The sequence below is a fragment of the Echiichthys vipera genome (assembly GCF_963691815.1).
Source record: "Echiichthys vipera genome assembly, chromosome: 15".
NCBI lineage: Eukaryota > Metazoa > Chordata > Actinopteri > Perciformes > Trachinidae > Echiichthys > Echiichthys vipera.
In genome coordinates, this window is record NC_139840.1 from 15,917,641 (window position 1) to 15,933,392 (window position 15,752).

The 15,752-nt window shown below is 42.3% G+C and overlaps 1 protein-coding gene across 1 annotated transcript; it reads right to left on the reverse strand.

The window, feature by feature from the left end:
• Positions 1-238: 238 nt before the first annotated feature.
• On the reverse strand, positions 239-15,321 carry nyap2b (neuronal tyrosine-phosphorylated phosphoinositide-3-kinase adaptor 2b; the record flags this gene model as incomplete). The annotated part of the gene is made up of 7 exons (XM_083928622.1): positions 239-595; positions 1,971-2,074; positions 2,196-3,202; positions 3,362-3,506; positions 6,399-7,475; positions 10,813-11,129; positions 15,143-15,321. 7 exons carry the CDS (start codon positions 15,319-15,321, stop codon positions 308-310), a joined length of 3,117 nt encoding a protein of 1,038 aa, XP_083784748.1. The 3' UTR covers positions 239-307.
• Between the last annotated feature and the right edge of the window lie 431 nt (positions 15,322-15,752).

Consider the following 15,752-nt stretch of genomic DNA (forward strand, 5'->3'; position numbering starts at 1 on the left):
ATTTAGAAAATATCTATTCATCAAATATCTATTCTACTAATTATATTACAAGAATCCAGTCACAGGAAATAGAAAAATATCAAATATCACCAGTGATGATAAGAAAACATGACAACCTGAACAAGCAGAAATATTGCTATGGTAACCACCATTGTCCTTTGACATCAGCGAATAATATCCCCCTGGTGCTCTTAGTGGCTGTCCTGACACCCCTGATGTTTCAGGGAAGAATCAGGACAACCCAAAGTAAGGAGGGAGTGGGTAATTGGGGGTTGTGTGGCAGGGAGGTGTATGTGTGTTGTTAATGTCAGATGGCCGTGTCCCAGAATACGGTTTTCTGTGTAGGGTAAGGGGGAGGACGGATCTTTTTGGCCCCACTGCTTTTCCCCCAGCCTGGGAGCACAGATGAACTTTCTTGCTTGCACTGACTCCGCTCCTGGTGCCTGTCCTCTTTCCTGTCCGGAGGAGGAGGCCTCTCCAGAAATCTCTGCAGGTGTGGATGTTGTCTGGAGCGGATCTCCATACAGAGGGTGCGTTTCCTCTCGATCTGTTCTAGCATGGTGGTGTCTCCACAGATCCATGGCATCTGGGGCATCTGAGGGTTAGAGTCAATGCATTAAGTGAAGTTCAAAGTTAGCTGCACATAGACCAATCAAAAGCTATATAGAAAACTTAAAACATGGCTCTTAAGTATTTGTCTACAGGGCTTGACACTAAGTTTTTTTGCTCACCAGCCACTGTGGCTAGTGGTTTTCAAAAGTTACTAGCCACTCAGCATTCTCACTAGCTACAAATTTGTATATATAGTATATTAAGACAATACATGCCCTGTATAAAGGGCAGCTTCTTATCCATATAGAAAAAAATGGTGCAGGGATGCAAAAGATTAATTAGAGAGATAACTATACTGAAAAAAACCTGCCAAGATTAATACTGTCTGTTTAAATCATCATAATCACTGAAGTCTAACGCAATTCAAATACATACAATTCATAAAACATAGAATATTTAAATACTTTTAATTGAAAGCCATAGTAATTACTCTATATACAGGATATCTAAGCAGCAATCATGTTCATCAGATGCATCTCAAAACATTAGACAACATTTTTTTCCCACATATGAGTTACTGAAACTTTGTGTTCTTTTAAAGTTTCAAATTTGAAGTTTGTATTAATCACAAACAAAACCCCTTTGCTTTTACCCCATACAATTACCTAATACAATCTGCGCATCATACGTTAGCCACTCTCTAACTGCCTTCCACTTGTCATTGAAGACTCTTTTCTTTTTCCACCACATATTGCTAATCACGTCTGGATCTAGTTCTCCAGTTGTAGCTGTGTTTCTCAACGTAACTGGTTTTTTTTTGTTCATCCAACACTGAAGTGTGTCCATCACGAGTGCTCATGGGAGTTATAGTGTCATTGTATCACTTTGCCAACAGTTTATTAATCCAGGTGACCTTTGAGAAGACTACAGTTAAATTCAACCAGCCAAAGTGGTTAGTAGGAGCAACTGTGTAACCCGCCACAGCTGAAATTAACACCTGCCAAATGCTGGTGTTAATGTCAAGCCCTGTTTGTCTATAACATTAAATAATTATTCATGACTCAAGCAACAATCAAAGTAAAAAAAAAAAAAACAGGTATTATCTGAGAAACAGTTTCATCAAGACTGTGCGGGTGTAGTTTGATCAGATCTAATTAACAGTAGCCAAATAATGAAGAAATATAAAATAAATTGGTCGCACATCACAGGGTCTCCAATTATCCAATTATTTAGATGCAACAAATAATTGAAATAAATAAATAAATTATGCTTGGTGCACTTAAGGACAAACCTTGAGATCATTCATCAGTTCAGCCCAATTTTTCAATTGAAAAACTAGTGAGTAATGGAGTATGGAGCACATTTTCAGGGCTTGCAACTGGCCAAAAATATAAGTAAATAAACACAAAACTGTATACCTGACTTTGATGTGTCTCTGCTGCTTTCCTTTGTGGAGTTCCGATTGGGGAGGGGTTAGCAGGCATAGAAGGTGAGCGGCCATACTTCTGTGCTGCTTTCAGATCTACAAAGGCAGGGGAAACAACACATATGGTCATATGTATTAAGAATGCTTTTTGCCACATATACAAAGGTTATAGGACCAATTGTAGATTATCTTTTGAATAAGGGGTTTTAACTCTCACCATTTCCCGTTCCTGTGGTCATTGGGGGGCTACCGGATGATCTCCCATGGTGTGTAGGTGTCGTTGTGGACGAATGCTGCCCTGAAACTGTGCTGCCATTCCTCTCATGTGCTTTTGATTGGTCTGTGCTGTAATTTACTCTCTTTTCTCGTCTGGGTGTGCCATCTGATCTGTATCCCCGTTCTTTATTATCACACCTATACTCCATTGCAGAAGGGCTCTTGGGGCTTTTGGTGCTCTTGACATCATAATGATGCTGCTCTGAGCCATTCAGACTTCTGTCTTTGCTGTCCCGCCTCACTTCGAGTCCAGTTCTGCTCAGATCTTTACTGTCCTGCCTGGGCAGAGGAGGAGGAGGGAGATCTCCTCCGTTGTGGGAGCTCCGATCTCTCCCCTCATGCTTGGATTCAGAGCTGTAGCCGACCCTGTCCTTGCTGTTTCTGCTCCTGGGTGTTTCTTGTCTGGGTAGGATCTCAGGTGGCTGCTCTATTCTGCCTTCATGTCTATGTTCCATGTCATTTCCTGCTCTCTCTTTGCCATCCTGCTGGGGCAACAAATCAGGCCGGTGGTCTTTGCTATCATGCCTGTATTCTGCTGCAGTTCTAGTTCTGTCTTTGTTCTCTTGTCGGGGGAGAAGCTCGGGTGGCTTGTCTCTGCTTTCATGCTTTGAGTCCACAGTGTTCCTGGCTCTTTCTTTGCTATCTTGTCGTGGTAAGAGCTCAGGTGGCTGATCGAGCAGTCTCTCTCTGCTTTCATGTCTGGAGTCTACACCGTTTCTTGCCCTTTCCTTGCTCTCTTGTCTTGGTAACAGCTCTGGTGGCTGATCAAGAAATCTCTCTCTGTCTTTGCTGTCCTGTCTCAACAAAGACTCCATTCCATGTCCCCCGCCCCGATCTTTGCTGTCTCTTCTTACTATCAGGTCACCATTACTAAGCCCTCTGTCCTTGGAGTCTCTTCTTATTAACGGGATGGGCTCTACACTGCTGCAGCCCTGGTCCCTGCTATCCCTGCGAACAAGTGGCGCATCTGCACCGCTATAAGGACGGTCTTTACTGTTGCGTCTATGGGGAAGTGGTTCTACATTGCTGCTCCCTCTTTCTTTGTCTTTATCTTTGTCTCTGTCTTTGTCTTTGTCTTTGTCTCTGTCTTTGTCTTTGTCTTTGTCTTTGTCTTTGTCTCTGTCTCTCCGGTGAGAAGACTCTTTGCTGTGGCGATCCTTGGAGTCTCGCTTGGACTCCTTACTGTGACTGTGACTGTGGCGCTCTTTGCCCTCACGCTTTGACTCACTGTGAGACTTGCTTTTGGACTCAGCTAAAAAAAGAACAGCAAAAAAAGAATTAGCAAGACAAACACTTAAATGATTGTACATCCAAGCTTAGTTTGCAGTAGTTAAAAATGCATTGTAAATATATATTTTTCAGTTATTTACAAATAAATTGTCAATTTCATATTTCAGAGGAAAAATACAGAAAGAATACTGTTTTCAGTGTCACGTTTCTGCACAACCATCATTTATCCTCTAGGTGTCACTCACTACTCACTGAGGCAGCTGCATTAAACAGTTGGAGTCAGCTGAGCCAATATGACCCTAACAAGTAGTAGACGATATATCTATAATTTTTCTTTTTTCAGTTCAATTAATTCAAATAATTTTTATTTTATTATTTATTTTTTTAAGTTGACATTCTACTTTTTCCACTGTTTTCTTTCACCCTTAAATCTTCAAAATAATACACATGACTCGTGACATATCTCATCAATAGGTTATTGATATAAAATATTTGCAAAAACCACTGCCATCGGATGTCACTGTGTTTAACTTTCCAATTTCTTCATGCACAATTACATTGTGTGCTCTGTCTCTTCTTTAGCATACATATAATAGTCCAGGCTGTGTGCAGAGAAAATGCTAATATGAAACTGTATGTATGTCACTGATTCATTGATCAATAAATACATTATAGATCATCACTGCACAAATAAAAATACATGTGTGTGATTGATTCCCATGTAGGCTGTGCCTCTATAGGCTGTGCCTCTATAGGGCTTCTATATAGGCTTTAAGATACAGTACCATGCACACACAATCTTTATCATGCCCATCCCTTGTAATGTTATGTGTCATACATGGCTTTAGTGTGTGTGTGTGTGTGTGTGTGTGTGTGTGTGTGTGTGTGTGTGTGTGTGTGTGTGTGTGTGTGTGTGTGTGTGTGTGTGTGAGAGAGAGAGGGAGTGTGGTGATTAACCAGTTGGTAAGTGGGTCAGACTAGCTGTTGCTGCCTCTATCGCCTCAGAAAAGGAGAGAGAAAAAAAATCTACCTCCATTCATTGTGTACCCTACCCTGTATGTGCAGCCAGTCACAGTGCAACACACACAACCTGTCAGTCCTTTAGCACCATGTGGCGCTTGTACAGAAGTGTTGAGATAGAAAAATTAAATTTAAAATCTAAAGAGCTGTCAGCACAGCTCACCCTTGATGTATAGAAAGTATATGCAAACCGTTTACAAAACCATATGGTGCTAGAGAACAAAATACTGTCAAAAGTCTTAATTGGTAAGACATCATAAGACTTCCTGATACCTGAATGCACCCCTTGACAACCTAACCATCACTTAATGTAAGTCAGTAATTTAAGATATATATTCAAGATAATGCATATCAATTGTAGAATTAAACAGCAAAAGTGCAGCTATGGGCACAGGTATACACCAAGCAGAAGATGCATTTATCAGTGAAGTCAAAATAGCAAGAAATCATAAACTGTCTCAGCTTCCACTGTCCCGATCTACCCAGCTGCCACAGCTACCTGATTGGCTCAATCATGAGTAGAGTATGTGCTGATTGGACAGAAAACAGAATCTGAAATTCTCTGATCAGTGCAGATTTGTAGTTCAGAGCCACAGCTATGCCCATCAGGGAGCTCATTGCTCCATCGTAGACCGGCATGCCCTGAGCTGTGATTGGCTGCATTACCCATCTGCAAATAAGAAACAGGGATTTCTCCTTCTTCCGCTGTTGCTATGTTGTAGTTGCTAAGAGCATTGAGTAAGGATGGATGTGTGGACTCTTAGTAGTTCTTATATGATTTATGGAAAAATGCTGGAATTCATTTTAGTTTTGGAGCATTTAACGAAGGGGTTCTGGTTCCACTTTTAAAAATAATTTTCACATTGTACAGCTCAGCTCTGAAGGGTACAATTCATGTCAAACCTCACTCTAAATAATTAGATGCTCTATAATCATTTATTAGTGACCCTTTTAAAATAATGCATGACATGCCTCTGCATAAATTATACTATGCTTCATGCATTTATGAAAGAACCTCTAGCTTATTTAGTTTGGTTTAATCCCTTCAGTCATATACCTTTTATTAATTTACATTAGTTTTCTAAAAAAAATAGTTGATGCATTATGCATGAGGATGAGAATGTTAATTTATTTCTTGCCATGTGACATCATATGATAATGTGAGCGTAAGGTATTCAGGGTTTTTGCATCTTTTTGGTAAACTTTAAGGAATTTGTGCACATATATCATTATGAGCAAATGATATCTTAACAGTTGCATTCATTTTGGCAGAGTCTTGAGTGTGGCATGGCTATCTGTATTTAAACATGATGTTTACATATTTAAAAGTAATGCTGCCTGATGGCCTAATGCCATTAGTAGGTTTGAGGGACCTGCTGTCCGCTTTAGTCTCTAATCCCCTCAGATTAAATCATACGATCTGTATCAGACTTGGCTTGCTGGGCCTAGATTAAACAAATGGATGGTTGCAGAGAGTGCCACAAACATCATGCATGGTGCTGTAAACGTGGTGCATTCTCTGCACAGCCTACTAATTTAGCAGAGTTAAACTTGTGAACGGAAATCAGGGATAAATTACACTGATTAGGGAAATGAAGACTGTGTTTGCTCCAGAGTTTACTGCAGCCAAAGCGTTTAGACAATAATACGGTCCATGTTGTCCATAGACGCTCTTGGACGTCACCCCTGCTCTCTGTCTGTTTGCAGCCTCACCTCTTTAGTGTTTGTAGGGTTGCTTTTTGTCTCTCTTACAAAATAAGGATACGTACATACAGATTAAGATATATAAAGCTGATGCAGTTACTAAAGAGACATCTTTGAATATCAGCCCATATCTGTGCCCTTTGCTGCACTGCATTCCAAAACAAGGGGACAAATGTGTTAAATGACTTACTCTCTCCAGGCTCTTTAGACTTCCTGCCGCTGGAATTTTTCTTTAGCATGTTCCTGCCAGTTGTGAAAAGGTTGGTTAGTTCGTCCAGTGGGCTGGTGGGTGTCCGTGAACGCCCTGTTGACACATTCTGCATAGAGCCATGGAGTCGACCCACACCGTCTTGAGGTGGTGAGCCTTTTCCATGAGGAGTGGCAGAAGCGCTCCGTGGTAGACCCCCAGGAAAGGGCATCGGAGCGTCAAAGGGAGGTGTACGCATGAGGCTGAGAGGTGTGAGACAGCGGCCCATGCTGACTGGCGATGGGCATGCAGAGTGGCTACGCTGATAGGAGGATGAGGAGGAGGATTTATAAAGGGTACAGGGTAGAGGAGGCGCAGAGGAGCGTCCAGAGACGGTGAGGGTTGGGGTGGCAGTGAGCTCCCTACGGATGTGTGCAGAGGAGGGTGGCTCAGAGGAGGATGTTGGAGATTTGCTGTAGGATTGATTCTCCAGCATGGGCAATTTGGCTACATCTAGAGGTGTGAGGGGAGACTCGTCTGAGTTGGGCGAGCATTGGGCCGGCGCTGGTGGGAATACCAGCAGCGGAGGGCGATGGGTGAGTAAATTAGGAAAGGGTGCAGGAATGTCACAGAGTGGAATGTTTCGAGGTGTGGAGCAGCGACTCAGAGGTTCAGGGTCATAGGGTGCCGGGGTGGGGCATGCAGAGCGACATCCCACAGGGTCAGTGCGGTACTCCATATCGTCCAAAACTGGATACTTCATCTCCTCGTACACAGACTCTCCTGGCTCCTCATCCTCACTTTTCAGGGGTTCTCGTGCTCCGACATCAATCCCACCCATCTCTATGTAGACAGGTTCATCTTCACAGTCATCTGTAGGGCTGTCATCACTCTGTGGGGGTGATGAGTTGCGTTCGCAGGGGGAGGTGACATGGTGGAGCGGTCTGGAGGGGCAAACCCCGCCGCCTCCATGGCTCTTAATGTAGGACTCATCGAAGGAAACACTCAGTTGTGTGTTGGGGTTCCTTTTAGGTTTGGGTGGCGGCACCCTCCTGCAGTCCTCACTGCATCCTTGAGCTGCTGACGGACACAGAGAGAGAGAGTCTAAACAAAACCCATTGGAAAGAATCACATTCACAAGCACTAGATGACAGAAGGTATACTGTATAATCTGACAGATATTGAGTTATGCTATGATGCAATATTATGCAAAATAATGCTGTTCCATTACGCTTCTGTTGCTGCTTTAAAAACAGCTATCACACACACTACTAACACAATACTGAATTTGACAAAAATCTATTTTTATGAATTATTCTCATTAATATATAGCCTACTGCAGTGTGGGTCAGATGTAGGTCAACGTTTATAGCTGAGAGCAATATCTTGAGTCAAATATATGGAAATAGTCGAGGCATATGCATGTTTCTAGGTCACATATACGGCAGTGGAGCAGTATAGTATCTGGGTCACAAACACTGAGGAACTTCTTTATGATAGTGGTGACGTAGCATTGCAGTGTGAATCTTTTTAGATGTGGTGCAGTGAGGCTATGGTATAGTGTTCACGTCAACTAGATACTACAGTACAGTGCAGTCCCAATGCTAGTTTACTCCCAGTACAGAGCACTCTTAACTACTGAGTTGCTCACAGTGTATTTCTAGGTCAGACACTGGGATGTTTGGACAGGAGTGTCCTTTTTCTCTGACAGACAGGGGGGTATAAGTATAGTTAAAAGCCAGGCCATGTCTGAAATCGGAAAACTGCAGATTTTTCATTTTTAATAATTCAGATGCCAGATGGACCAGACACACGCATGCTTCCCGTAACTGTATGACTCACCACCATCTCTACATGCACGCACACATACACGCAGTGCACATGCCCACATGACCACATGCACACACACATACACGCAGTGCACATGCCCACATGACCACATGCACACACAAATACACGCAGTGCACATGCACGCACACATACACGCACTGCACATGCCCACATTCAGAGCGGGAAATTAGGACATGCATGTAGACATTTTATACCACAATAACTATGAAGTCAATCTTTTTAGAAAATGGGGTGTGCAACTAACTAACTCTCTGTCCTTGTTTTATGTTGCATCTGAATGTATAGTTTGCTAGGATATGTTGCAGTAAATTAGTGAGGTATTGATAGCTAGGTCTTTAAACTGAGAACAGTGGGTAATACTAAAGCCCATTCTCCTTTTGGTTCTATTTTCTCCTCTATATCATTAATATGGTGTTAACAGAAGATTTGGGTCAACCCAGATGTGTTTCTGGTATGTGTTTGATTGGACTGACACATTCTTGTGTACTCTTTCTTCCTTTCTTTGTGTGCGTATGTGCATACAGTAATAAGTATGTACAAACTATGCCTCTTTTGATTTACCAAATGCATTATTACACTAACAGGTTTGCATGGATTTTCAGATCTGTTTTCAACACTGATGATGAATCTGTCCCTCCAAACATCTCTGACTTCCTGTGCCTTCTCTTCTCATCTCTCTATTGCTCCCTCTTTTCCCCCTCCCCCTGCAGCGGATGTGTTTACCCGCAAACCCCCTCCCCCTCCCTCTCCTCCTGGGGAAAACGAAATCTAGGTCAATCGCTCCTCCTGAATGAATTCTACTCTGACAAGCTCCTCCCCTACCCGCTACAGCGCCAGCTACAGAGCACGCAACCCTCCCCTCAGCCAGGGACACCCCCACACTCTCACTCTGATTGGCTCTGAAGCCTCAGACTTCAGCATCTCTAGAGCCCCATTGGCTCGAGCTGCTCAGTGATTCTGTGATTGGCTGGGATGCAGGGGGTCTTGTTTCTGTGGGATGGTTGCCGTGGTGCCCAGGAAGATCTGTGTGCACATAGAGAGATCCCCACCAATCTGAGCCAGGCTAGGCGACTCCCTAAACATCACGTTGGCAACGAAGCATCCAAAATGATACAGAGTCAAAGCTTCCTGCAACTTCTAAATCTTTTTGCTCTCACAGACACCTGCCTCAAAGACTATTATCATACTCTTAATATATGTTGAATTTTGCAATGCTTTTTAGTTTATTTGTGCTCATGAGCTGTTTCTAATAAAATGTCAATGCGTGTATTTGCTACAGCAGTGATTGTGTCTGTGGCAACATTGTATCTGAGAGAAACATTACTTTTGCTCAATTAATTTAGGTTCTATTCCTTAAAGCTTTTTTGAAACTGAATTGATGTACTATGTACTATTATGCCCTCTTTTTCACCCATAGCCAACCAGGCTATTGTTTGTTTATTTTGCTCCGAAAAACAGAAATTGCTGCAGGGTGCTTCTCCTGGAACTTGATCAAGGCATCTCTCAATTTTAGCCTTTCCAGTTTTAACTGGAGGGAAAATTGCTTGGCCTTCATTGGTAATTGGCCTTGTAGAAATCTATAAGTCAGTTTTAAATAAGGTAATAGAACTGACCGATAACAACTGACAACTGACCAATAACCTTTTATAGCCAGCACTATCTTCTTGGGTGAAGTCACTGGAGCTTCAACTTACTATGCAAAACATGTTACTATACTAATGTTAAAAGGATTTTACTCCCAGCAATGGAAACTGGGACAGTATTCAAAGCACTGGAAACCTACTGAGTGAAAGATATATATAGTGGATATATATATAACAACTGATGATTACATGCATGAACAAAGATTACATTTATAAATATCTGTTTCTGCTGTGAAAATTTGAGCATTTGACATCTTCTATTACTCTTCAAGAGTCTCAAAATAGAACATGAGTTAAACTCCTCAATAAACAGAATCCACCATGGCCTTAAAGTGCAGCGAACACAAAACACAAAACACAAAATGATGTAGGAGGCAAAATTTTCCAAGCCCAGAGATTATGAAAATTGATTCATATGCATCCCATTATGATACCCTCGCTCGTAGCTCAACATGTTAGTATAAAATTCCTATACTATCTGATTTATCTGTGGGGCAGGGGAAGATGAATATTTGTGAGTAAAAGTAAAACAAAGTCATCTTTCGACATTTCTTTAAGATTTTGGCATTGGCAATTGCTGTAGGCTTATTTATTTATTCTGGAATATGTCTACATTGGTCCGTTGTCATCCAAACATACTAAGAAAAGATTTTTCAGTATAGTGCAGCACTTGTTATTTTAAGCATCCCTTCATATGCAGTTCATCACATATTTATTGTCGTCTAGTGCACCCCAAATATTTTAACTATGGTTTAACACTATTGTCTTTTAAACATCGATTTGCCACAGTGGTACTTAGTGTGAAGTATGCAGTCAATAGCTAGATGTCTTATCAATGTAGGAGAAACAGTGTTGAGGAGGGCACTGCAGAATGCAGCTATATATAGCACAGCAGTTTGGTGTGAAGTGCCACCACCACTCACCGTCACATCTCTCCCCACGGCAGGTGGACGTGGGACTGTGGTCCACCGCCTCAGACGACATGCTCAACTTGGTGGCCGGGTCCCTCCTGGGCTTAGGTGGGGGCTGCTTCCTAGAGGTCGGGCTTCCCACTTCCTCATCTCCTCCGCCCCCACTGTTCCCACCGCCGACAGAGTGGAGAGACTGGGAGCGTACGGAGAAGCCCTGCCCACAGGCAAGTGCATGCGGGTGGGGCATGGGCATGCGCTCCTGGGGTTCTGGCATGGTAATGGAGCCCATACGTAAGTGCTTGCCTTCAGTTGCAATGTCCTCACCTGTCCTAAAACAGAAAGCCAGAGAAAGAGAAAGGATAGGGGGATGAGGGAACCGAAATAAATTTATAAATATAAACAATAAAAACATGATATCTAATGCAAAAGAATAAAACACACATCTAAAATGTACTAAATATCATATTAGTTTACATTACTGTAACTGAAAGAAAGAGACATCCCCTGGAAGCTGTTCTTGTCAGAAGACACTAAAAATAACACATACCTGCCCTTACATACAAAGTCATCATGACATGTGAGTGTATGTATGTGGGTTTGCTGACTTAACAACAACAGGCATGTTAGTGCCACTGAAAACAGGGCCTCTTTCAGGGCAAAGCATTGATTTGAGTTTAACCCTGGATATGACCGATGATGCTCACACAACCACACACACACACAACACCATGAAAGTCCCCCGCCTGTACAGAATCAATCCCTGTAAATGGATGATTGCCCTGAATGGAGCGTTAATGATGTCTGAGTGTTGTGTGATAATTGGAGGGTTGTGTGTGTGTGTGTGGGTGTGTGTGTGTGTGCGTGTGTGTGTGTGTGTGTGTGTGTGTGTGTGTGCGTGTGTGTGTGTAAATGTAAAAGTAAATGAGCTCATGAAAATGTTTTTTAGAAAATACATGATAAATGTGCAATCTATGCACACTTGATCTTTGCACTTGATGCTGCCATTGCATGTAAATATTTAAACAAAGATTGCATGAAACAAGATTAATTTGCATGTGTGGCTTCACAAATCTCTATTTTGGTGTGAGTGTATGCAAGTGTGTTTGTGTGTGTTTGTGTGTGTGTGTGTGTTTGTGTGTGTGTGTGTGTGTGTGTGTGTCAGTTTGTGACCTCTCAGTGTGTGACTTTGCTGACTCTGACTCCCTCCCGGCCAGCTGCTGAACAGAAGGCACTTGGTGGGGTGGGTTCATTGGTCAGGGGCTTAACTTTGCCTAGCAACTGGGTACCCATAGAAACCAGACACAAAACCAGCTACCATTGCACATTAATAATAAAGCGCACATGCACATGATGTACATATTGTAATCACATCATATTTTGTTTTTACGATGCCAGTGATGATACAAGAAAAAGGCACCTGGTGCAACCTGTAGAGCCACATTACCAGTGTTATTTGAAAGAAAGCAAATGGGGGGGGGGGGAGTAAACATCAAATCACATGTTTAGAAGTTATGAATGCATATTCTGTACAAAAATATCAAGCATCCTATTTTGAGCAATAATATCTCTGAAAGAAGTCGAAATCTGCCATGGCATTCACCCTCTCTCGCATTCACCCTCTCTCGCTCTTATATGTTTTGGGACTGTAGCTGCTGTCATTGTGTGCATGCACGCCCATATACATGGATTGTGTGTGTGGGTGGACGGGTGTGACTGGAGTAGTGGTGACTGGATTATTTATAGGATATTTGCCCAGTGATTGGCCAGAGGACAGACCACAGGTGCACTTGGACCAGTTGGACTTGACTTGTCGTCGGCAGCAATGGCTCTCTCACTGTGATACCATGTGACAGGAAAAACAAACAAAACACTAGGAGAACGTATGCATGTGTAAACGGGTAGAAGAGAAAGCAGTCGTTTGGGATTTGAATCACATGTAAATATGAGGAAATTTAAGTGTGTGTTGTTTTTTTTCGTTTGTGAATATGTGTGCACGTTAAGGCAAATTTGCAGGCATCTGTGAGTGTGTGTGTGTGTGTGTGTGTGTGTGTGTATGTGTGTGTGTGTGTGTGTGTGTGTGTGTGTGTGTGTGTGTGTGTGTGTGTGTGTGTGTGTGTGTGTGTGTGTGTGTGTGTGTGTGTGTGTGTGTGTGAATGTGTGTGTGTGTGTGTGTATGTGTCTGTGTTTGTGTATGTGTGTGTGTATAAACTTCTGATGAAATACAAGAAAAGAAAACCAGAGTGAGATAGCAGCAGACAGGAAGGCCCGCCTCACTCAAACCTAACGTGCTGATCTGATTGGCCTATGGCTGTTCCAGCTGTCACCAGGCAGAACACATCGCCTGCAACTGTGCTCACACTTAATCTCTCTCTAACAGGTCTCCCCCCCACCCCACCCCAACTCTTAAACACATTTTCTCTAACAAGCCCTTTTACCCTTACACAATCACAGAGACCTTTTGTTATTTGCCTTTCTCACACACTATATTCTATTTTTCTGTTGTGCGTGTCCATGCATGTCCATGCATGCACATGTACACAAGCACGTGCTTGCACACACATATCACATGCGAGCACGGACATGAGTCCCCCACGCTCTCTCACTCTCAGTCAGTTCTTGTCAAAATGGGTCGTCTCATTGACCTACTTATAGGCCTCATGAAAAATCCAGTTATTTTTTTAGACTCTTCCTCCAGTGACTGCGTATTAATATTTTAGCTTTGGCAACAGCTGAGAGACAGTGGAAGGATAGAAGGACAGTAGATGCCACTTTCCTCAGGCATCGTTATGTCCCATTCACCAATTTACTTTGCAGGCCCGCATCAGACTGCTAATGATGATGGAAGCAGGGACACTTGGCCGGCAAGTGATGAAAGAAGTGTTTTTTTTAACTTTCCCTTTCTGGTGCATGAGGTATAACATTAAATTATAAGTCAGCTTTGATCATGCAAGAGATATACAGCACGTATACTGTACAATGCACTGTCTAGAGAGAATCAAAGTGACAGCGGAGAAACAGCTCTTTTTGAGCGGCAGGAACTTTTGACAAAAACGTGACAGGGTTCAAAGTGTTTCTGAATAAATGAGATAAGAAGAACCACATCTGGTCACATAAAAAGAAGCCCTCAAAAGCACATCAATGTAATCATCTGATGCACAGCTAAAACTCTCAACAGCTGCTAATACTTTGTATCGTGTCAGACAGACTGACCAAACAGAGATGATTTTTGGATTCCATGACAACATTGCCCTGCATTTCTCATAAGCCTTTCCACTGCGTACTGATCATTATTAGATGAATTGTTTGATCATAAAGTGGGAAACAAGTGTTTCTGTTTCTGTACAGTTGAAATAATATGCATCCACTTGATTAATGTCCTCAAACAACAAATGGTAATGCTTTCTTCTGTTGTAACAATGTACCTTTTCAAAAGAGTCATCAGTCCTAAAACTCAATAAGAAATGATATTATTTCATGTTAGAGTATAGAAACAACCCCTAAAGAAAATGTATGAACCATGTTCATCGCTCTTGACAACGGCGACAAGGCACACAGATTTCTCCAAACTCCTCTGCAATGTCCCTATATCATCCCAATGACTCTGTGACGCCTAGAGCTTCCTATTTTACCCCACAACATAAGCATGCCGTATCCACGTGCTAGTCACGTTGTAAGTGCGTGCCTCTTATTCGCTCAACTTTCGGGATGCCACACAGTGATGTCACTGCACACAGCTCTAATTGCTTGCTCATCACAATGTGAAACAGGGCACAGCGGCACATGTGACTAATTTCCTCAAACTCTTACGGGTGTTACAATAACTCCTCTACAATGATACAACTTTCTACACAGTTGGACAATACCCTTCCAACATACAAGATAGTTAGATCTACACATTTAAATCCCAACAGCATACTGTAACCAGAGGTCTGTTGGATTCCCATGCTAACACACTTTCTGTCACAGCCCAACCCAGTCCTTAATTCTAAACGCTCTAAATGGAGAAGCGACGACCTACATCCAAGGACAAGTCCCAAATAAGTCTAAAAGTGAAAAATTAATTATCCTCTATAGATTGTGGGGTGCACCAGAGCACACTGGCAACCCCCAAAATATAGCAACCTTCTGTTACCATAGGGACCCTCTGGCCACTTGTCCCAATTCCTTACAACCTCTTCCTGAAGTGAACCCTGTGACATTCTTCCATTTACAGAGAATAATCCCACTGGTGAGCTGTAGCAAGACTCTATTTGATGTGTGTATTTTATAGGATATCTCTGTGCAATACCTTTATCAATGTCTCTGTTTTTCCTTTTTAGAAGCACTTTGGTTTTTTTCCTACCTCCTTATGGCTTCCTCCTGTTTTCTCTTCTTGTCGTTTTTCTCCTGCAGGAATGTCCTATTTCTCTCATTCCTTGCGTGGTCCAAGTTCTGAGTTAGCAGGCCGTTGTAGGCTCTCAGCCCATTCTCCTCAACATACTGGAAAAAGCGGAGAGTTTCCTCCTCTTTGGAGCTCATCATTCTTCAAGTGTTCCACAGCATTCTGAGGAAGACAAAGAGAACATGTTAGTGATAATTGTTTTCCTTGAAGAGATAGATGCACACAATACTGCTAGTATATTGGACTATCATATCATATATGAGTATCTGAATGCAAAACGAGCATGGTGTTGTGTCAGTAATCATTCTCTCAACCTTAAATTTTTCAAGGTCAGCCTTGGTTAGATGAAGCAAGATTGCATCAGCACCATTGCAATGTCACACAGTTGAGTTTGTGTGATGTTGCTGGTGTTTTTAATGTTCCTGTCGGTTGCTGTGGAGTTCATGGCCTATGAATGAGTAAATGTTTTCCCTGGAGGGTTGCAACATCTTTCTCCATTCTTCATTGTGCAAACATACTTACACAAACACAAATTCACATGTAAATTTGGAAACAGCCAAGGGACTCACTA